Consider the following 15,215-nt stretch of genomic DNA (forward strand, 5'->3'; position numbering starts at 1 on the left):
ATTGGTAATCCTAAAATGAAGGTGAGTGTTTTCAGTTTTTGTTTTTCAAATGTAAGATGCATCACTGATCTATTTTCACCAAGATATTGAACAAATTATTCCAACACGTGTAAACAGATCTTATGCTGTTAGTTTGTAATCTTAAATGCCTCTAGCTTATGCTTTTAGCCATGCAGATTGTCCAAGAATGTCACAATGTATCACATCATGTTTTATTGTACATCTAATGTAAACTTGCATAAGGAAATTTATTGCTGACATCTGCATGTGTATGATTTCCACAGAAAACAGCAGTAGCAGTACTAGACCAGATGATCAATCCTCATTGGCCACACCTTCCAAAATGCAAGGATAGCTATGAAAATGAAAAAGAAAAGGAGGTAGTAGAGGGTGCCTGGCGCACAATCACAGATGATCCTTTGGACTACCATTTTTATTATCATATTTTGGATGGCGACGAGGGAGGACGGCCCCCAAAAGTCTTGATGCTAGGAGGACATGGACAGACAGAAAACAAATATTTCAACTGGAGAGACAAGTCTTGTTTGCATGTCATTGCAAAGAACAGGAATATGGTAAGGTTGAGGTGTTTAAAAAAAGTAATTATTCTGTGTGTGGTTATCCTGTGTTTGGAGAAACACATGCAGGAGTTATCCAAAATATGTGATTCTCTAGCTTGATATTTTAAGGGGTTGGAGCAAAACTCTCAGATTTTTTGGCTCATTTTCTGAGATACTTGCTTTTACTTATGTTTACCAGTTCAACTAGTTTAAATGTTTTGATTTGGTACGGGCAACACAATTTTTTGCTGTTCTAGTTGTAGGAAACTTATATTCTTGCTTAGACATTTCCTCTTTGGTTTCATGATTTTCCAGGAGGCTCTTCAACATCCTGTGGTCAGAATGTTGGTTAAAGCAAAATGGAAAAGTTATGGACACTTCTTTCTCAGGTGCATGTAAACCCAGAGGAAAAATTGTGTTACCTAAGATTATTCCATCATTTAATTGAAAAAAAAAAGATAAAGAAATGACTGTGTTGACCCAAGCTTTCAGAATTGTATTGGAGCAAAGGGAGGGTTTAAAGTGGAATTCAACAGAAGAAATAGAGACTTGGAGAATGTCTTTTGACTATTCCAATCCATCTGCCAAAGAAAAAATTGTCTAGATGCTCATATATGGCCTTAAGATCTGTTACTATAAAGAGCTGAAATATAGCACAAATGAAAGCACTATAGTGTATATTTATAGGATAAAAATTTTTTATACTAACTAATAATGTTGCTTTTTATTACACAGCCTTAAAGCAGCATTGTATGTGATCTTCTTGCTGTGTTTGTCATATTCTCTGCTGAGTGCTTCCACAGCAGTGGACCCCACTCAATATGGGGGTGAAGCAGATTCACTGCGTGGTTTTTGTGAGATTTTCACCCTTATTATGGTGGTGTTTTACATATGTGAAGAAATTAATCAAATGAGATTGTAAGTATGCAATTCTAGTGAGTGTGAAATCAGGTTAGGACACCATTTTTTGCCAAAGCTCAGGACATTCTACCATTTGCAAGTATTCATGTAGGTTGATATAGATTAGGGAAGACTTGGTAGTAGTTTAGAGGTGGAATTAGTTACTACACAACCAACTTTGAGCGTTTGCCCTTTGTCAGATTGAGTAGAGGTGATGGAATTGTAAAGGTCATGGTAAGGTCATGGTAAGGTTAAAAACATAAGAATGAATTAATTGAATGAAAAGTGTTCTTTGTAAACTTTTAATCTGTCTGATTTCCCTTAGAGAGGGGAAGTCATACTTCACAGAATGGATGACCCTGTTTGACTGGTCAGGCCTGTTGCTGATCCTGTGTATTATACCCTCACGGTATACACAAAGTAAAGCTCAGTGGCTTGTGGCATCTTTAGCTTTCTTGTTCAACTTCCTAAGGATCTTTAAGTTTTCTTGCTTGACAAGGTAAACTGCGTCATAAGCTACGTTTGATAGGTTTGAGAGAATGTCAGCAAATTAGAACAAGAAAATCATATCTGTGAAACGTACTCACACAGTTGGCTTAGGTTTGGATTTTGGTTAACAAGCCTAATTTGTAATTAGTGCAACCCCACCATCTTGGCACCTTCATGATGGAAATTTGGAAATTTTTGAAACGTCTCAACGAAAAAAAGGTACAGAATAGAAAGATTAAAAAAAGCGTCCAAGGAGAGTAGACAGACGGGAGTAATGGAATTAAAAGAATAAAGAAGATGGGAAATTTTGTTAAAAAAGCCAAATGCTTTACATGGAGCCGACGCATGGCAACGTGTCGACCCCCCCTGAAATTTTATTAGAAGACTGTTGAAAACTGTTATATTCTTATTTAGTATAATTCGAACATCATTATGTATCACATAACTTGTGTCCTTAATGTAATAGAACCGTGTATATTTTTTTTCAGGACAACCGGATTATACACAAAAACCTTGGCTAAGATCATTTTGCACGATGTGACAAGATCCATCGCGGTTTTTATTGTTATCTTCTTCTCCTTCTGTGGTGCTTTGTCTTTATCGCTCTGTTACTCCGATGAAAACCAACAGTTTAGGTATGTCTTAATCTTGCTTGCTTAAATGCTACGGAATAAATGTGTTGAATTATTTGGTTGGCTGATGTTTACTCTGCACTATCTGCGAATTTTAGTTGGATGAAATGTATATGATAACACCTGAAGTGATATGAAATTTCTGTTAATGTGTTGCAGATCAGTCTATGTGTTACAGTCCATGCTAAATCCATTTTTTTTACATTAGTGACTTCGGAGATGTGTTATTGAGTGGCTTTCGCGCGCTCTCTGAACAAAGACCAATTGCTTACGATTATTCAAATTTCAAGTGAGTTGATTTTTCTCTAAAAGGTCGAATATGTTTTTACTCCGTTTACTTGTTCAGATCTCTTTACCTTAAGATGAGTTTATTACCACTAAGATAATAGGTGAAACTAACCACGTAAGAGCATTTGATTTATTCCTTGCAGCTGGCTCTCCATTCTGTTAATGATGGCCTACATGGGGATCGTGATAGTGATTCTACTCAACATTCTCATTGCACAAATGAGTACGACCAACACACAGGCCAAGAAAGTCGCTCGTCTGGAATATGATGTGGATCGTATTTTACAACTCACACGCATGGAGAGATTTCCTTTTCTGGTAAATGAACATTCTTCGCTAATGGAATTGTAGCATTTTATCATTAAGCGTGCACCGGTGTTCGTGATTGACGCTAAGTGGCAGCGTGCATTAGCGCCATACGTGACTGTGAACGTGAGGAGAAGAACGTACCGTTATGGTAGGAGGGGGCTTAGGTATAGTTGTATTCTTCTGCAATTGAGGGGTGGCCTCATAGACTTAATTACTTTTACATCTTTTCTTTATGCAGAATCTGCGCGTGAAGTATTACAAAGAGGGAGACTGGATCAGTGAAATGAAACTCGCCCAAGGTCTGCGAGAAGTATTTAACCAGGACTACTTTCACGATAATTTTTATGCGTAGCAATCGGGAAAAACAGTTTTTTTTAGTCTTGTATCCTATTTGTACTTCTCTGAACGAAGGGAGCTGAAGAAGACCTTCGGCTCAGTTGATACTCAGTTATAATAGAAAAGGAATAATCTTTCTCGTGCCTTAACAGCTGTAAGGTTCTTTATGTTCTTAAATTTGATCTTGGTTTGTTTGTAGATCTTCTTGAATTCAGTGAAGATCGCAGCCCTTGGGAGTCGGTGGAAGAGAAACTTACTGCGATTCGGTAACAATTAATTGCTTTATCGTATTTCCTATCTTTCCTGCTATCGGCCTAATTTTTGAACTCGTTCTCTCATTACTGGACTTTCGAAAAGACTGACTTCCTTGTACTCATCCTTCTTTGTTTCAGCAGCCATGTTTCACACCTTCTGTTTCATTTTTTTTGTACAGGGATATGATGAGGAAGATGGTGAAACAGATGAGGCCTGGAATCGGATGAATGGAGCTTTGTGTGCGCTAGTCCCCTTTTTATGTGCCGAATTCTTTAGTCATTAACTGGTAATTTTTATACAACAACATTGACGCCATGAGATTGGTTGAAGGCTCTAAGCCTTATCTGCTTTTTTTCTTATTTGTTTTCTGTGGTATATTCGTAAGAAAACAAAAGAAAGGCTAATGAAAACAAAATGAGTGAACGTAAAGGGGCCAGTCAGTTCTAAAAGCCAAGTGTAGTATAACATGCGTTCAAGCAAATCGATTGGTCGTAAATAAACGTTTAGTACACACACACAAAAAAAGAAAACACCTTAAAACTGTTTGAAAAGCTTCATTTTGTATCCGACACTCTTGACAGTAAACTTGAGTGTGATTAACATTGTATGCTTACGAAAAATGAAGGTCAGCTTTGAGAGAGTTAGCTTATAGAAATTACTAGTTTTTGCTTTGTTTTATATAACCACAAGACTTCTCCCACAGAATTATTCATGAAATGTGAGGTTAATTAGGAGATATTTAGTTCATACAGAGTTCTTTTATTTATCATTTTACCACGGATACTTTTATTGAAGAGTTTAGCGTACAATGAATGAAAACAAACTAAAATCAACAAGGACTATTGTGGGAAAGACTTCTTTGGGTTTCATTTCGAATAGAAGATTTATCAGTAGCATTTTGCAAATTTGCTACGTCGTACTGTCAGTCCTACTGACTTCAAAAACTGAAATGAAGAGCTTCATCGTAATCTTAGTGGTGTTTATGTATGCAGTAGGAAGTTAAGTGAAAGGTCCTGAGTTGTAAAATTGGAATACGTGACTTGCACAGACACCCTCTCAATACATTACCATTAAAAAAAAGCTTCTGCTGTAATCAACGTTAAAGGTCTCGGTTCATGTTAGGACTTGTTGTGAAAAAACGAAACAAAACCAAAAAATAGACAATGAAAACAAGTTAACAAACACTACGTCGATAGTAGGTCAAGAGGTTGTCAGTCTACGGCACTCGAGAAAAAGAATTGAAATCACTCGGGGAGAACGAATCATCTGTCGCACACATGAAAGCTTGGTCCGATATACCAGAAAACATAATCCGTAATGAGTAGCAAAGCCTCAGCGGGCTCTATTTTCGAATTTTGGCAAAAAAATTATATTTATCTCCCGTTCTCCCCCATCTTAATATTGCCTGGTGTTAACAAGATAAGTTACTTGATATTTTGCAACACTTTTTTTGGGGAGAAAAGGGACTTTTAAGTCACTTATAAGACATGGATTACAAGATTTCTGTTAATTATGTTTAATTCATAGAGGGTTGTTGACTACCCACTTAAGGGAGGCGTTCCAACTGCTTTTGCCACTCAATGTAGCTTAGCCAATCGCCTCAGTAATGAGGCCGTAGATTCTTTTGATTGAACTTACTGGTGCAATAGGATTATTTCAAAGGGGCTCAATAGTTATCCATGAGCAAATAGGCTTAACAGTCTTTTTAAAAAACTTTATACCTGTCGAACTTGGGGATCGTTTCATTTCTAATTTTACTGCGATGCGAAACGTAAAAGAATCAGCCTTGTTAGGTTTATCATTCTCTTCTGGGGCTTTAAGTAAGGCTGAGGTCCTACTATCCATCTATTTTTGTGAAATTTTGATTTTATATTGCATATTCTTACCTAAATCAACACTAGCCTAATAAGTAGCCACCTGATTCAGACACGCATAGCTCTATTCGCTATTTAACTTCTGTATTTAACTAGAGATCATATTCAGAAAAAAGTCTGTACCCGGGAAGGAGTATTTGAATTATTTTTAGCGTTTTGAAATTCCAGAGTTGTTTATCAAGGAGAAATACATTCCCTTCAATGGTTTCAATAAATGCAAGGCACTTTCACGGGAAAAAGAGGTGGAGTTTGTCATACACACTGAGATGGATCGCTTGCGCATTTTAAATAAGTAATTGGTACTGAACTAAGGCCTAACTGGAAACAATTATCAGTGAAGTGAGTTTTAACGAGTATTGGGTTAGCAGTTACCGTGAGGAAGCCACCCTATATTGCCATATGATGACAATAAACAAATCTAACAGATGAGGAAAAACAAACGGAAACATTTCAAAAAGAGAAGATATGCTCCCCTTCTTTGATTGGAGGACTACAATATAAACCAATTTATTTATCAACAATCAACATTCTCCTTCTCATCACAGCATTTCATGGCAATTTTCTTATCCTTGTTGCCCTTCACAGGGAATCTTCCCTTCATCCACCGTCCAAACACTTGTATAGTTGTCTGGCAACAACTGATCTGTTGTTGGTCTTGTTAGCCAGCCCTTCAATGCTGTTTATTGGATGCTCGTGGTTCACAAACGATACCCAAGGGACGCAGCCTACATAACAAGCCATGCATTATGTGTAGCTCTGTGATGACGATAGCGGCTATAAGCTTGGACAGACTTCTCGCCCTGTTGTTGTGGCTTTGAAGCCCACATATATTTAGGTTTTATCTGATGCCGCTGTTTTAAGCTTCATTTTAAATTACATTTGGTATACTCACGTAACCAGGCCATCTTACTTATTGATATCAATCACTTCGTACACAAAGATTTTTGGCGCCCTTAGTCCTCACATATATTGTTTGAACTGCCTTTTGGATTGCAGCTGCTGTTGCTGCTCTATGTACCATTTTTGATCGCCGTATAACCTTTTTTATGACATTCTAATTATACCATCTTGTCTGGTTTTAACTCGCCTCGTACGCAAAGATCTTTCACAATCTCGGTCGCCATGACGTTTGAGTACGAAATCATGTTTAACGTCAGCGAAGCGAACTAATCGCACCGAACGCGAGTGCAGTTATGTTTTATTGTTTGTTCTGTGCCATATGGTGTTATGGAAATCGTTACCAGCTTTAACAAAACGTATTCATCACATGTAGCTATCTTTTGGGAAATAGCAGTTTCCATAGTTTACTTTAACTCAACGTCAAACCCGTTGAAGTAAGACAAACACTGAAGCAGACGATCAGACAAGCTCTCTGCCGCCCATGGACTTAAATCCCGCTTGAGTTTCAATGACCGTTGCTTTACAAAGTTACGGTTATCATTAGATATTCGATTTCATTAGCGTGCAAACTGTTGTTGATATGATCTATTTCCATATGAAAGACAACGAACGATAACCTTAAACATCCCAAGCACATCATTGTTGAAGTGAAGACACTTATCTTCGATACAACAAAAGATGAATAAGGAGAAAAGCCTCTTGAACGTATGGTCCAGAAACAATTGCTTGAGTGATATCAATCCTCACCGAACGTTAACCAAGTAAAGAGGGTTTTTCTTTGCCATACTATTCAAAAATGATGATAACAGAATTGTTCAAGTGAAGGCACTTATCTTCGATACAACAAAAGATGAATAAGAAGAAAAGCCTCTTGCATGCATGGTCTAGAAACAATTGCTTAAGTGATACCAATCCTCAATGAACGTTAACCGAGTAAACAGGGTTTTCTTTATGATACTATTCAAAGATGATGGTAACGGATGTCTTCAAGCTTGCCTCTCAATTCTTATTGATACCTGAGGAATATGGAAAATTCGTGGAACAAATTTACCTTTTTTGACACCCCACACGGTGTTTTTGTGTATTTCAGCTAGACAGGTGCTTTTAAGAACAAAAATCTCTCGATCGTTACAATTACAAGTAACCGTAAGGGAAAACGTACATCGTTTGCAGAATGATGGCGGCAGCAAATTCAACGGGAGATGGAACACAGATGAAAACATTTGAAGAACTTGTATGTTCCTCTTCTTCGGAGGGCGAATTGCGACAATACTCCTTGCGTCTGTCATCAGTCATCATTTTCTTTTCCCTTACAGCATTTCTTGGGAATGCCCTGATCGTCGTTGCACTTCACAAGGTGGCTTCCCTCCATCCGCCGTCCAAACTCCTGTACCGTTGTCTGGCAACGAGTGATCTGTTGGTTGGTCTTATAGGCCAGCCTCTCACTGCTACTCTTTGGATGTCGGTTGTTTTCGAACAGTGGAGACTTTGTCGATTCGCATGGGTAGCAGCCTCCATTTCAGGGTATGGATTATCTTTTATATCTTTGTTGACACTGGCAGCCATGAGCGTGGACAGACTTCTCGCCCTGTTGTTGGGGCTAAGATATAGACAAATTGTAACTTTGAAGCGCACATATATCATTGTCGTTGCTCTTTGGATTGTAACCGTTGTCGCTACTATATGCGAGGCGTTAGGCTCTCATATAGCGCCCTGGTTCGGTCGAATTGTCATCCCATGTTGCCTATTAGTCTCGATTGCTTCATATGCAAAGATTTTCTGCGTTCTTAGTCATCGTCAAGCTCAAGTACAACATCATGTTCAACGACAGCCGAGCCAACCAAATGCACTGAACATGGCGCGATACAAAAAGGCAGTGTACAGTGCACTGTGGGTGCAGTTAGTGTTACTTGCTTGTTATGTGCCTGTGAGTTTAGTGGGAATTGTGATGGCTCATAGAAAAGGAAATTCATCGCATTTAGTCTTCGCTCTTGGAATAGCGAATACTCTGGTTTATTTTAACTCGACTTTAAATCCGTTTCTTTACTGCTGGAAGATTAGTGAAGTAAGAAGAGCAGTTAAGCAGACAATCAGACAAGCGCTTTGCTGTCCAGGGGGTTAGATCTTCCATTATACTCTTTTTTAATTGTTTCAAGCGAGTATGTAGCGTGACGATGCTATTAGATAACGTATCCCGTCGGATATATCATTTCATCATAACCATTATAATTTCCTCAAATGTGATTGGTGCATTAACTGCTTTATTTTTTGCTAATCATTCTGTAGAGCTGTAATCGGACAGTTGGCTGTAATCGGACACCTGTAATCGGACAGTTGAAGTAGTCAATCACACTAAGTCCATTCATCCAAATCCACCAATCACAGAATTAAAAACAATAACCATAGCGACAGCCACTTATCCTAAAAAAAATTGGGAATTTTCACAATGGAGAAATTTTTTTACTTTAGACATTGTCTCTACCGGAGATATTACTCCTAAATGTATTTGTTATTTTCGGAAATTGAAACGGTTACGATTAATTGGTAACAGGACTTCTTGTTGTCCAATTCTGTCAGTAATCATATGAGCGATAAACAAATTTGTAAGTCACTCGTATGATTACAGAGCGAATTGGACTCCACTCAGTCCTATTACCATTACGAATAGGAAGAAGTAGGAAGCTTAATGTAGTCGCTGCTCAAAGCTGTCTAGATATTCTCATAATAGAGAGACTAATTTATGCTTTCATAAAACCTTATCATTTAAACAAAATTGTAGTTCTATCTCACACAGTTGTTTAGCAATAGACCTTAGCCTTTACCTGTGACATTCAAGAGCAAACACTTAGAATAAGAGCGATTGGAGGAATTGAGGGTTGTGTGTGGGTTTATATGCAGCAAGTGGAGCCACGCCATTGGTGGGAATATGGTGACGAGAAAACAGGAATAAATTAGTTGAATGAAAAGCGCTCGTTGATTCCGTGGGGATCAAGGGCGCCGATTTGGAAGATAAATTTTTGTTCTAATGTTGTATGGCTTTCCGAACTGCCTAGATGTAAGGAAAGGCCCAAAACTGCCACATGCTGTATAGAATGATTAGGAAGATTAAAGTGTCTACTGACTGGTTTGGATGCGTCCTTGTCATTTCTTTCCACGTCGCGAAGGTGTTCTCGGAATCGGTCACCTAGTGTCGTCTTCCTGTTTCGCCGATGTATAACTTATTGCAACAAGTGCAAGTTATGCAGTAGAATAATATTGGCGGAGGTACACGTATAGTGATCAGTGATTTTAACGGATCTCTTGGGTCCCGATATTTTCTCTACGTTATGAACGAAAGAACAAGTTTTGCATCGTGACCGAGCGCATTTGAAAGTTCCTGATTGATCATTAGTTTGAAATGAACTCTTGACTAGAAAGTTGCCTATGTTTTTGTCACGTTTGAATGAAATAAGTGGGGGTTGCGAAAAGATAGTGCCAGTCTCTGAATCGTTTTGGAGTAATTTAAAATTTTTAAGAATGATAGATTTAACTGCGTGGTTGCGAGCGTGAAATGTAAGAGTAAATAGAATGCGGTCAGTGTTATCGTTCTCAGCCGTTTGTAGTGCTGACCGTCGATCAATTTGTTGGGCACGGTGGTGGCCTGCTTGAACGACAGAGACAGGATAGCCACGTTTATCGAAAAACTAGCACATTGCCTCTGGCCCTTCGGAAAAATCAGAGTCGTTACTACACAAACGACGAAATCTGAGAAACTGTGATAAAGGTATGGAGTTCTTGACGTGTGATGGATGTGAAGATGAATACAACAAGTAACTGTGTTAATCTGTAGGTTTGTAGTAAACACTAGTGCATAAACCGTTACCTTCAATTGAAATTTTGATGTCTAGAAAAGCCAAAGAAGTGTGGCAAATTTCCCAATTATATTTAAGAGCTGGATGAAAGGAATTGATGGCGGTTATAAATTGAGTGAGTTCCTCTTTGGTAGAGGAGGTAGCGCCGATGCAATCGTCAATGTAAAGGCTGTAGAGTTCAAGTTTTTGGCCGTGGTATTGCCTAAAAAATTGATGTTCGATAAAACCTACAAAAAGATTGGCGTAGCTGGGTCCCATTTTAGTACCCATGGCCACGCCATTTGTTTGTTTATAGTAGCTACCACCGAATGAAAAGCAATTGAGTGTGAGCGCTAGTTCGACCAGACGGAGTAGTGTTTCAGAGCTAGGTTCCTTAACGATGCGATGATCGAAAAAATGTTTGAGGGCCTGGAGACCATTGCGAATGACAGTATAAAGAGATGTTATATCCATAGTCAAAATTACTTTGTTTTGGCCGAGGAAACTAAAGTTACGAAAAATTTCAAGTGCGTGTTGGCTGTCCTCAATGTAAGACGGAAAAGTTTTGACGATAGGTGCCATACGTTTTCAACTCAGTTGTTAACACTAAATTACCTGCTATACTCTCCCACCGACGCAGCACCGCAGTTTCTTTAGAAACTTACTCCTTTATTGTTGTATTGTTCCACTGAACGAGAGCAGTGAATGCAACTATGTTCGCCAGCCAAAATGCGTGCACCTTTCAAACTCAATTTGTTTGTTTTCTATAACGTTCAGCGACGTTCACCTAAAATGGATCTCTATTTCAAGTGTGTTTTTTTCGTATTTTTCATGTCAGTAGGTGGTCCTTGGGCGAGCCGACATGCCTAGCATCTCTACACTACTCATCCAAAGACGCTTACGGTGGCTTGGCCATGTACACCGTATGGACCCCGGTTGCTTGCCAAGACAAATCCTTTATGGGGTACTGCGAGAGGGCGTCCGACGCACGGGCCGACCACTCCTTCGCTTCAAGGACGTTTGCAAGCGTGACCTGCAACTCACTGAAATCATCCCCAACACCTGGGAGATCCTTGCGACAGACCGGAAAGCCTGGCGTCGGGGTGTGAAGGACGGGGCTCACAGGGCTGAGATGAAGGCCAGGGCCGAGGCGACTATCAAGAGGGGGGCGAGAAAGAAACATCAAAGATCAGATCAAGAGGCCACCAATTACATCTGTTCCAGCTGCAACAAAGATTGCCACTCAAGAATCGGGCTTTTGAGCCACTCAAGAGCCCACCAACACTGATGCGCTGACCATCGCCTCTCCGAGACGAGGATGCCATTATTATTAGGTGACCATTGTGTCTTTGGAGCCCAAATTTTTTGCAGGAAAAGTTCGTCCCCAGATATAACATTCAAACATTCATATCTACCATTTGAAAAATGAGAAGGAAAAAAATAGCACATCCGATCCTGAGGAACTGAGAACAATTATTTACAAGTTTTCAAAAAGGATCAGTCGCTGTTTATATTTGCTGACATTATTTTTATTGTCTAAATTATCTCTGAGCTAACCAGGTTCAGAATTATTTTCACATTTGAAAAGAGAGAAAGAGGGTTAGTCATCGTATAAATAGAAATGAATTTTCCAAATGCAAAACACTGAAATATAACGCGTAAACTTTCGCAGCTGCTATCGATGTTTATAAATTGTTGATGACTATTGTTGCCAAAAGAATTTTCAGACTTATCCTAACGTGTTTAATGCTCTTTGAAAGGTGCCACCTGTTGTTTGTCTATTTCCTATTGTATAAAGATTTAAGATACATCTTAACTAGTGCAGTATTTGAAGAAGTCGCTAAGAACCGAGTTCCGGTTTTAAAGAAGAACCCGAGGAAACGAAAACGATCAATAATTTAATAGACAGTGGAAACGTTTTCTCCGGCTTTTTAGAGAGCAAACGCCAAAACGCAAAAGCACCAGCGCTGTTGCGTGTTTCGCTTGTTTTCCTGCCAATCGGCTCATTATTTTGTGCAAAAGTGACTTTAAAATGCAAACGCACGCGCACTACCTTCGTGAGAGCCTAGTTCTGTTGAAGATGTGGATGGAGATTCACAACACTGTAGCTGTGTCTTGTTGTAGGTATTGCTCAGCGTCTTGATTTAGTTGTATAACTGGCAAAATGGGAGTAAAGTTTATTATCTAAAGTAAACGTGAATCGAATTTCAATCATTCAGAATTGATAACGATGATCATGACTGATTTTGTTTCAGACTTTTTGAGTTCAACCCAAGAATTCAAGACATAGTTCCCGCCATTACGAGTTTGAAACTTGAAGCCATAATCAACTCTCGATCTCTGTATCTTCACGTCAGACGAGTCATAACTGCGCTGGGAAATGCTATGTTTTCTTTAAACGACGCAGAGGTTTTCATCGAGTATTCAATTCAGTGAGCTGTTCATTAACATTTTTCACGTGCGTTGCAAAATATTTTAAAGATAAGAAACGCAATAGCGTCTATTTTTGCGCGAAAATATGTACGGATATTTGTCCTTGGATATTATCTGTTCCTCGAAGCTCACAGCTTCCGCATCTTGGAACAGAAAATTCGAAAAAATGACCGCGGACAAATATCCGCACTTATTTTAGCGCCAAATTGGAGCAATTGTTTATACAGCGCTGTATGGTGATTTAAAATTCAGTAGAGAGAAGCATAGTGCTATCTAGGAGTACATATTGTTGTAAAGCGTTGTCTAGTTACTGCATTTTACGGATTTACAGTGCTACTCAGGGGTATAATGTTGTATTGTGCTGTTTGATGATAAAACTTGCAGTAGAGGGATGTATAGGGGCGGGGAAGAGGGGCATATAGGAGTGCGTATTGGAGGAGACATGGAGTTTAATAATCGACGGAACGTGTTTGCTCATAATGAATCTCAAGTTGTCATCGACTATCTCTCTAAGCACTATTGTAACTTATCCTTTCTTAATTATTGTTTTGTCAAAACTCTTCCCCAGGGTCTTCTCTGCGTCCACATCCGAGGTGGCGGCTACCGACTCAGTAGAGTCCGGCTGTGGATTGGCCTGTCGCCATCTTGGATTCGCAATGTAGGTGGACCCTGGGCGAGAGTTTGACCCATTCCCAATCAAATGATAGAAGAGGCCTTAATTTGGACATTGAGGGACTCGTTTCCAACTAAATGCACCGATTATGTCGCCGAGACTTAGAGGGAGCTCTTCCGCTTTATAACTTCTATTATGATGAGAGGACTGAGGAGAGCAAGCACTGGCACCCTGTGGACTAGGAATCAATCGAAAGGAAAACTGAGATTTTACTAGAGATGACTTTAAGAGGACACCATCCCAAAGTGGACATCATACGCATGATAACAACTACTATGGGTGAGTAACGAGGTATATGAGTTGTAAGAAGCCTGACGTTGCGCGAAGATTAAGACGAATGAAAACTGAAACAGACAAGGAGATAGTCGGGTCCTATGAAGCGCGCAGAAGAATAAAGTTGTGGGCGATAAAAGAGGTGCGCGTAAACATGGGAATAGAGGAAAATTGCGATGAAAAAAAAAGAAAAAAGGGAAGGAACCAGAGGAAGGAGAAAAAAAAAAGGATGCGCAAATGTGAAAAGGTGTAAAAACTTGTGTGAGGAAAAAGATAAAAAAAGGCGCACACATGTAACAGTATGAACACGTCCGTCGGCGTTCAAAACAGTGTGGCAATACGGAGAACGATAGACAGTGAAAGAGACACAATCGAAGAGATGACGCGCTTTTCTTAAGGGGACGGGAGCTTGAAACATGTAATGTTAGTACACTATTAGCTGCACACATTATTAACTTGGCGCGCGGGTCAAAACAAGCATTGATGTCCCCATAGGATCTGCTTTCTCTTACGTGCATCCTAAGAATATGGAGACAGACAACTAAAATCAACGCAGTTTTTGTATTTTATACACTGTATATTTCTCTTACCCGAAGAAGTAAAAAAATAAGCACAGTAGAAACTGCATTAAATCGTTCAAGGCATTAAGTAAAATACGCGCTAAACGGAGACACTAAAATGAACCCATTCACTCCCAAGATTGATCATAATTTAAATTCTCCTCACGGTATTAATACACCGACAAACATGGAGTCAAAAACAATTAGAGAAAATCCAAACTGGAGGATAATCTTTTACTAGAAACATAATGTTACATCGAATTCTCGGAACAAGTGGCAGCAAAGAGAAACACATTCTTATCAGATGGGAGAATTTTTCTTCAGAACTTGGGAGTTCATGAGTTAATTAATATAGACTAAGGTAAATGAACAATTATCTTCAACTTAAAAAAACTATGGAAACTTTAATTACAGTGAACTCTGCGTCCCTCTTTCCTAGTTTAGATTACATGGACAATTTTTAGCCTCTCTGTCGTCGTTCTTTAAAACGAACGGAGAAGTGTTTGGTAAAACGGACAAAAATTGGTCAGACTCGTTTGATTAAAAACAGGGTTGTAGCCACCTTTTTGACTAAATGTAAGCCTCTTCCCTCACAAATTTCAGTTTTTGTTGCAACATTTGCAAGAGTCAAATTATCTTTTAGTAGAAGTCAAGCGGGCAGAAAACTATTGTATAGGCCGGGCCTACGGGACTAGAGGCTGGCTACACCTCTAAAAGTATTTGTAATGTCTCTAACATATGGTTAGTAAATTTAATAACATCATCTCTGATGTTTACTTCTTCAAATTAAGCTTAAAATGGCAATCTTGGCACTGACAGAACTAGATTGCATTCAAATGAATTGAGTTCAAAATGGTAATCAATTTCTTGGTAAAGATGAAGGTAAATTGTAACAAAGTAATT

General features: G+C 39.0%; 2 protein-coding genes across 2 annotated transcripts; both read left to right on the plus strand.

Annotated features, from left to right (window-relative positions):
- On the plus strand, nt 1-3,996 carry LOC113681844 (transient receptor potential cation channel subfamily V member 5). The gene is made up of 11 exons (XM_089186443.1): nt 1-21; nt 285-575; nt 876-949; nt 1,296-1,478; nt 1,786-1,959; nt 2,438-2,584; nt 2,790-2,870; nt 3,013-3,187; nt 3,417-3,477; nt 3,714-3,780; nt 3,948-3,996. The coding sequence occupies exons 1-11, from the start codon at nt 16-18 to the stop codon at nt 3,994-3,996; spliced, it is 1,308 nt and encodes a 435-aa protein (XP_089042569.1). The 5' UTR covers nt 1-15.
- Nucleotides 3,997-7,183: 3,187 nt separating this feature from the next.
- Nucleotides 7,184-8,665, plus strand: LOC149038223 (melanocyte-stimulating hormone receptor-like). Its single transcript, XM_089187198.1, has one exon. The coding sequence runs from the start codon at nt 7,718-7,720 to the stop codon at nt 8,663-8,665; it is 948 nt and encodes a 315-aa protein (XP_089043324.1). The 5' UTR covers nt 7,184-7,717.
- The last annotated feature ends 6,550 nt before the right edge of the window (nt 8,666-15,215 follow it).

The sequence above is a fragment of the Pocillopora damicornis genome, chromosome 11, assembly GCF_964200805.1.
Source record: "Pocillopora damicornis chromosome 11, jaPocDami1.2, whole genome shotgun sequence".
Lineage (NCBI taxonomy): Eukaryota > Metazoa > Cnidaria > Anthozoa > Scleractinia > Pocilloporidae > Pocillopora > Pocillopora damicornis.